The sequence below is a fragment of the Megalops cyprinoides genome, chromosome 17 (genome assembly GCF_013368585.1).
Source record: "Megalops cyprinoides isolate fMegCyp1 chromosome 17, fMegCyp1.pri, whole genome shotgun sequence".
Lineage (NCBI taxonomy): Eukaryota > Metazoa > Chordata > Actinopteri > Elopiformes > Megalopidae > Megalops > Megalops cyprinoides.
Window position 1 is genome coordinate 7,425,415 of NC_050599.1, and position 8,967 is coordinate 7,434,381.

Here is an 8,967-nt window from a genome sequence, read left to right on the forward strand (position 1 = left end):
GACAGTAGATGTTGTTTATCAACTCTGTAAACACATTGTATGATATAAAAACCTAAACAACATTGGTCATTGCTAGCATCAGAGATATAATTTTGCCTTGGTCCCTCACCCAGTAGCTACATTTATAAAGAACTTAGCAAATCCCCCCCCCCCCCTTCCCCAACCACCCAGCTGGAAATTTGGAGGAACAGGAAGCCTTGAGCTCAATTGCAGAAGGCAGGGGTGTATGGCTGATTGTTATAGGATGCTTACAGCCCTGGGATGAGTTTTCCATGACTGCACACACAGGATACTGAGATAAACCCATAGAAAAAAAGGTAAATTGGGAATATATTTTAGACACTATATTTTTTTAGCTCAATGAATATATTGAACATATGTAAATTATTCCTATTTTGGTAGATTGAAATATATTTCTGGTTTGTGTCAATATATTTGAAATGTATTTGCCATATATTCTTTGGGTTAAACAACATATTTCTCAGTACATACAATGTATTTCTTTTTAATGTGGGAAGGTATATATTTTCCATAGATTACCTCTCTGGTCCAGGTTAAGACTAGCACTTAGACCAGCATCTTAGACCAGGTGGAAAAATGTTCAAATTCAGCGTGTGAAGTTCAGTCACCTGTGTGTGGAATGTGCACTCAGCGGGGTCTGAACACATATGCAAAGATCTAAAAGTACCTTGCTGTCAGCAGCTCAATCTGAAAATTCTGATTGAAGTCAAAATGTCCAGAGAACAACCACGTTGAGAAAGAAAACACAAAACTTTTTTCCCATTCACGCCTTGGTCTGTTGAATGGACAGCGTGTTTCACGCTAACCGATCTCCAGAGCCCCCCTCTGCAGCCACTCCCGGTTTCATTCTATTGACATCTGATCAAAGCTCCCCTGTCACAGTATCCCCAGGCTGCCTCACTCTTGTGTGATGCATGAGCATGTCTCAGCTTCCTGCCTGCAAAGATGAGATGCTCTTTTATAACCCCAACGAGGTGAGATGAGCATGTAACTGAATCAGCTCAGGACCCTCCTCTTCTCCTTCTAATGAATGACCTGGCGTCACACTGAGAAGACGAAGTAAGAGATGAACTCAAACACGCAAAACTTCAAAACCCTCTCAGGCAGAGTCAATATGGAGAGACTCATTACGAGAGATATTCTGTCTTGCATGCACTACATGATCTTTGGTTTGACATGATGATGAATATTTTGACTCTGGACCTAGTTTCGCATGCTTTGTGTCAGTTGGCATTATTACGGTCAATGACTGCTAAAAAACATTTATAGCAGGTCAGAAATTTCCCTAGTGGTGTGGCTGTGATGATGTGGGTATAATGAGGACCCTGCCAAAAATGTAACACAACCAGATGATGTATTGCTACATTAGCCATAATCACATGACGTATCATGGCGGCAGTGTAGCATAGTGGTTAAGGAGCAGGACTCGTAACCGAAAGGTTGCCGGTTCGATCCCCGCTGGTACACTGCTGTTGTACCCTTGGGCAAGGTACTTAACCCACAATTGCCTCAGTAAATATCCAGCTGTATAAATGGATAACATTGTAAAGAACTGTAACCTATGTACGTCGCTTTGGATAAAAGCATCTGCTAAATGAATAAATGTAAATGTATCATGTCACACCAACCATGCTGCTTACATTCATTCTGAAATGATTTTCCAATTACATGGACTGTGCTCATATTTGAGATTGTAGTATTTTTAAGCTGTGTAGATCAAAATATTTTCAGTAACTACGTAACATGCGTAAATTATTTTCACTTATTTCCTTGTGGAAGGATGAAGCCTAAAAATTCAAATGTTAAGAAAACTCTAAAACATCACCTCGGGTGTACAAGTGTGCAGCATAATTACAGAGGAACTGCCGATAAATTAAGTTGTAATCCCTCTCTAATTAACATGGACACCTGTAGTTATATTTTGGAACTATTAATAGAAGATTATGAACCCAACAGAAACACTGTGTCACTGATGTAGTATGCTGAAAATTTAGGCTCATCTTACAATAACTAACAAAGAAAAAAAAACTAAACAAAGCACATCTTTCATAAATATGGTTGCAGACAATATCAGAATGAACAGTTTGCCAGGAAGGGGGCAGATTTGACTGACAAACACCGAGAGATCACACGATGTCTGTGTTTCAGAAAAGGTTTCACATGCACCTTAGATCAACAAAAAAGACAATTTAAAGGGTTCCTCTATGCACAACCGAAGCTTGCTTCATATCCTTTCATTGATGTTGTGTATATTTCTATGTCAGGTGCCTGTAGGAAAAAATCAGGCTTTGAACTAGCTTCACAAGTCTTGATGCTTCACAGAGCTGATGTTTAATTACAGGGTGAGCTAGATAGTGCACACGAGGATAAAATAAAAACATCCTCTTCGGCTCTCCCTCACAGGTTCATTAAATGAAAACAACAAACTTTTTCCTCTTGGGAACTTTCACCAAGTCTTTCTTGTAGCTGCTGGAAGAAATTGTTTACATTGCCTGCATCTACTGCAAACTTAGCAGGGACTCAGAGGTGAGCTGGATCCTCTATCCGTACTTTTAAACGGTTCCTTATTTCTGTGACAAAGACCAGAACACTGGTGACAACATGTTGCCCATATGGCCTTCAGCATCTTCAGATGTTCTGGCCTTACATTTCCAGTGACATCTACCACAGTGATGTGGTGACAGTTTGGAAATAATATGCAACAATCTGCAAATGTATTGCAACCTTTGCGAGATTTTGGTGTTTGAGCTCCTATTGTGTTGCGGTTGAATTGATTTGTGTTTCACCTCTAAGCTTACTTATTAACTTCTACATGTCATTGTATGGCTGATGTAGTTTTTTTTAGTTGTTTCTGTTATTTTGGTGTCTAAATATAAAACATGCTTGAGAATTAGCTCACAAGATGGCAAGCTCTAGCTAACATGAATGCAGAAAGATTTATGAAGTTCCTGGATTTTGTGTCATGAAACAATTACTGTTGATTTTTTTTTTTTTTTATAAATGTCAAACGTTTTTAACTGAAACTTTCATAAACTAGAATGTTGCAAAATGACAACTGCCTGTATATCAAGGATGAAAATTAAATTAAATTAACAATACACATGTGTTGTCTAACCATGTGATTATTCCCCAAATATCTTCATAATGAGCATTCTGGGCTGTTTTTCATCTGATAAGGATAATGAATGTTTGTTCTACACTCTGTTGCTCTTCTCCGCTCCTCTGCAAAAGGACCCTATCAAGGTTATTTCATCCATTCAGTTCCTGCTGGGCAGTGCTGTTGTCATGGGAGGGACTCTAGGTCATGTTGTTTTAGTATTCTACACTCACACTCTTGGGAGACGTGTGTCCACACTCATGACATTGAGTATGTCTCTGACTCTGTGGGGGACCTAGCCAGCGGCTACACTGATTTCAGTGGAATTATAACTTTGACCCCTGTGCACCACAGTGAAACTGTAGACTGGGGGCATAATTAACAGATGCCTAATAAACCAATCTGTTCATTTTAATGGTTTGAGGTATGAAAGCTCATGTCCTTTTTGTACTTTGAAAATACGCAAAGACCATTCCTACTGTGCGAAATAAATTTGATTGATTGAATAGGCTGATTGACAGATCATACACTGGGGTGTTCTGAAGTCCTTGAATGGCAGAAGCAAGGCTGACAAAAAAAAAAAAATCATAGGATATGAAACATCAAGGTCAAAGTAGTTTTGAAAGACCTATGAGAGGTCACCCTGTCAGAATAGAATATGGACCAAATGTATAACATGGTACACATGTTATGCTTGGTAAATATTCATTCAAATGCTTAATGAGATTTTATATTTGCAAATGACCTGACATACAGTTTGGCAAAAAAAAAGAATTTCTCTCAATTTTTTTTGTGGACATGTCCTACATGTTTCTTCCTCACTCTTTCAAAGTTCACTCAGAAACAATCGTTATTGGTTTTTCCCCCTTTGCTGGAACTACATAACCTTTGATTGTGAATTTTTAACTTTACCAGAGTATACACAGTTAACAAGAAATTGATTGATCACAGTAGATCTATTGAAATGCATGCTGTGATATGAGCATGTTTTAAAGTCAAATGCATTTGGTTAAGTGCATTACATTACATATGTACCACTTACATACAGCCCAGGAGATATGCTCTCCCCATGCTGATTTCCGAGCCCAAAAATAGTGTTTTGAAAACTGCCATGATTTACCAATCTGACTTTTAGGCTTTCAGGGATTTACTTTACTATATTTACTATAAATCCTGTATCTCTGGTGTGAAACGGCCAGTCATGCAGAAATGCCTATTAAAGAGAGTGTCCAACTATCACAGTGGGATCTCTCTGAACACTTTTGGTAATGAAAAAATGAAATGCTGATTCTACAGGTTTTTTAATCTTTGGTGCGACTTTGGACCAGCACAAATCCAGATTTCTTGGAATCACCCTCCAGTGTCAGCAATAATTACAGTAGGCTGCTGACAGCATTTGCTGGTCTTATTACTGCATCCAGATTATGTTTGGATCCACTTGCCTAAAATGACACCCAAACAAGGTGTCTGACAGTGATGGCCAATTTTTTTTCCCCAATGTTGGCTTTAGAGTGATAGACTTAAAAATCTAAAAAGACCCTTTGAAGCTGGTGTTTGGTTCAGAATGTAAAGATTGAAACATTGAGACATATATGTGATGATGCAGTAATTTTTGGTTGACAGAGTCAGGTGACCATGTAAATGTACCTATAAGTGGTTGCATTCACCATCACCCTCCAGAAGTTTATTAACAGCATTCAATTTATAAGACAGTCAGATTAGACACTGTTTTATTATAGCAAGGCATATTACAAATAGGCTAGTATGGATCTTGTTGTATTTAGAGAAGACCAGTGCTGAACATTACGTGTAGGAGGGCATGTATCTGAAATATAGAGTATGGCAGAGCTGCAATTCGAAAAACTGACACAAGCATTATCATTTAGAGAAGATGGTCTGACTAAAAAAAGCTTTGTACCCTGATTTCTCATAGGTTGGTATTGTAGTCCACAGGTGGTATGCATGTGAATAGCTTTAAATGCATGAACGTGGTTTCCATTACACTCAGATCCATCAGTCCAGATAACTGTAATGGCATACAATACATAGTCTACACTGTGAGCACATGTCTGTGCCCAAAATGCACATTCTGTGACTCTGTATTTTGATGTTTGACCTTTGATGTCACTTCTTTCAAACAATACGTGATCTCTCCAGAAAGTACTGTAAAGCAATAAAACTCAGATAGCTTCATAAACAATTTGTTTTTAAAAAACATTGAAATTTCCTTCCTTAAAAAAACTGCTAAGAAACGAAAATAAGAGAGCAGACCAAAAGCGCATTTCATTGTGTATTTCTTTTACGCAGCGCAGAAATTCTTTGCCTTAGACTGAAGGTGACACGCGACATACATTACCATTAAGAAAAAGCAAGCAGTTTATCATCTATCCAAACCGCGAAAATAACCACAGAACAAAGCAATGTGCGTACGGCACTTCAAACAGTTTCCACGGCATTTGGTATCATTTTGCACCATTTAAAGGTGTGATGTAGACTACTAGTAAATGCTATAATATGGGCCGTTGAGGTTTGTCTTGACTACTTCGTTGTATATTACATTACATTACATATTTCTATGGTAACATTAAAGCTGCATGCTCGTCCAAGTTTCCAGTACAGTACGTCTACATCGCACAATGTGGAGAAGGCGTTCCTCTGTCAAAGAGAAGATGTGAATGGAATAACGCCCTTGATGAGAGCGAGCCCAAATCACTGTTACATCAGAGCTGCCTCGCGAATAATCCCACCGGACTCTTTCAGACTAATGGAGTAAAAATCCATGACAGCAATGTAGATCAACGAATGAAAGACATTGATTTAACAGTGAAGCCCGGGCCCCTGGAGGAGCGCGTGCAAAGTAAATACCGCTGCGCAGCCAATTCTATTACACCGCGCCAATCCGAGCCCTTATTCTGCAGCCACTTGAGACTTAAGGGCCTAGTGTGGACTCCTAAAAAAATCAACAGCGACAAGAACACCAAGACGACGGAGATCGATAACCATTGTATCAATAGCGACAAAACACGTGACGCTCCCCCGTGTTTCTGACCTGCTCAATGGAGAGAGAGAGAAAAAAAAAACAAGATCTCAGTTTAAGTGACGAGCACCTGCTGCTGCTGGCTGGCACGCACAAGGCATTCGTGTTTACAGACGACAGCGTTCCACGGTGCCACGGTCTTGCTCACCAACGTCTGCCAGAAGCGCTATACGTGTGAGGAGATTATGCATTTCACGTGTCGTTACATCAATTGAAACACGTGCCACAGGACCGTATAGTTCTGCACCTTTTGTGATGGTGGTGGGGGGAGTGGTGTCGTGAAAAAAGCAGTGACCTTGAAACAAAAATAAACAAAGTGACGTAGCATGAATCCTGAAGCCTGATCAGTTTTTGAGAAACTATCACTGCAGAACAAAATAAATGCTAGATTCCTTTATGCATAAATACATGCATCTGTATCTTTCCCTGTGTTCTGTAACAGCTTAATCTTGTTATGTTACGGTGGGAACCTGTCGTGGAAAAGATATTTTCTTTGAGGGGACTGCCTGCGGTTCTCCCCGTTACATCTAAGAGTTAGACCAGCAGGTGACAGCTTTGTTGATTCTGCAAATGATTTCTCACACTGACCTCACTGAAAAATTGATCCAGTGACTTTGGTAATTGTGCATGACATCTAAAAATGGTTGAGCAAAGGGGAGTTACTCGCGTTACACTTAACGTGGATAGAAATTTAAATGGAAAATTACATTAATTGAAGAAAGGATCAGTGAGTTTCTGAGCTGATATGACTGGAATCCCATTTCCAATTGAGAAAAAACAAGGTGTTATTGTTGCTCTGCATTATCAACTTGGCAAGGATTTTATGCCTATACTATGATTTATTTTGCCATACAAATAACCGAATACACGAGCCACAAGAACATGAACATGCCTAATCTGTAAGTCTGAAAATGGCAATGAAATAGTCGCATTGTGAAATAGTCGCAGATGTAAGTCATTTCTGTTCACGTGTCACCGAATTACCATACAATAAGTTAGTACTAACAACTATTTTACTGAAATGCTAATTTAAACCATAATTAAATTATATGTTGCACGTCAAAACATATACCTTATATTCGTGATTCATAAGCGATCATTTACATATATATAACAGGATACTGCCTTACACACTGATGAATCGATGGGGATACTATAGCAATGACAGAGAGAGGTTCATCTCACCAATAAAAAGTGTTCACTTACTGGCTCGCACCAAGAACATGTCACTTCCAAAGAGCAACAGAACGACTGAGTTCACAAAAACCAAAAAACGAGCCATGTCTTGCTGAAAGTATTTTCTTCGGCGAATAAAAAAGGCTGTGTTCTGTGTCCAACGCACTTCAGGTATCCACTTGTTCTAAACTTACTTCATTGTCTGCCACGTTACGCATTTTTAAAACACGATTTTCGTGTGGATCGTTCTTGTTTCCCAGAGGATCAGAACACTGCAACATCTACAGTCCGCGCTTAATATGTATTTTCAGTATTAATTTCAACTTCAGGTATGTTGCGAAGGGAATCATGTTGGCGGATATTAGCATCTGCATGCCCATGTAGTATCATGGCAGCAGAATAATTTTCCATACAGAGGCGGCCTTCTTCAGTTCTTTCTTCGGTGCTTCTCTTTACCTTTCTGACATGTTTCACCGTCCTTTCAGTTTGTATATCATCCAAGCAGGCAGAGATATTGCAGCCTCTTCATTGGCTACGCTCTGCGTTCCAATTTCAGACCGAATACCGATGCCGTCTTCTCTTCAGATTTTGCACGATACTTCAGATCTAACTCTTCAAGCATTTTTAAATTCGATCGATGGTCTCCCTAGGGCTGTATCTTTCATCAGTGTTGGACACTAACGCCGAAAGTAGACGAGATTTCAGTGATAAACATGCGGACGTTTCAGCACCGCGGTCAGCGCTGTATTGAAGCTCCTGCGTCTTGTGCGCCTCTGGCTACTGAAGGCTATTATTTATTTATCCCTGTTAATGTAACATTCCGCACCACCGCTGTCAGTCTTCCAAGGTTCTTCAAAGGCCAAGACCCTCACGTCTTCATCACTTAGCTTTTTGGCACCATATCTGTTCGGGTACATACATTTTATTTGTGATTAATCATCCACACTTTCCCGTTTGTTGCAAATGAATTACGTATCTGTGTCCGGTCTACACTGTTGCTGCGTGCCTTCACCTAAAGAGTAGTCCTCTACAGCTATTAAAAAAAAAAAAAAAAAAAAACGCCAAGCGATGCCTTTTTTCCTTCTCGATGCTATCCAGCAAAACCAATGAAACACACTTATGAATAACGAATCGTCAGCAGGAAAAATATCTACGCACAGGTGTGTACTCGCTCCGCAACAGGACGTTAACCTGTTTTACTAGCCCCCCGTTTTGTAATGCTGGATGTGCAATGCTCACCCTAAGGGACAAGCCTCCTCCACATTGCATCAATATATAAATGTATTCGACAGTCGTTTATCCTCTCTTTGAATCCTCGACGACACAGAGGCTCTCACAAGTGAGCCTTCACAGATATGAGAGCTGTCCTCAGTGGACGTTTTTCTTCCTTCGTATTTACACGGATAAAGTGCCGCGCGACGCTTCGACGTAAAGAATGGCCACTTATTACACAGTATTGGCGGTGTACAGCGACGATTTTAAATGAGCCGCAACTAAAGTTGAAGTGTGATCATCAAGGAGAGCTCATTCTGACTCTTTGTCATGAAAATGCATCATTTTACAATTTAAGCACCCTTTAGTGGGCTATGTCAGGTTCCAAGGACTTTAACTACATATCATTTGGGTGATAAGTTTG

At 39.7% G+C, this 8,967-nt stretch overlaps 1 protein-coding gene across 1 annotated transcript in view; it reads right to left on the bottom strand.

The window, feature by feature from the left end:
- The window catches only part of fndc4a (fibronectin type III domain containing 4a), a 32,949-nt gene extending 24,196 nt beyond the window's left edge, over positions 1 to 8,753 (bottom strand). The window contains exon 1 of the mRNA XM_036550614.1: positions 7,362 to 8,753. Within this exon, the coding sequence (XP_036406507.1) occupies positions 7,362 to 7,437 (76 nt within the window). The 5' untranslated portion in view covers positions 7,438 to 8,753. The remainder of the gene's footprint in view (positions 1 to 7,361) is intronic.
- Between the last annotated feature and the right edge of the window lie 214 nt (positions 8,754 to 8,967).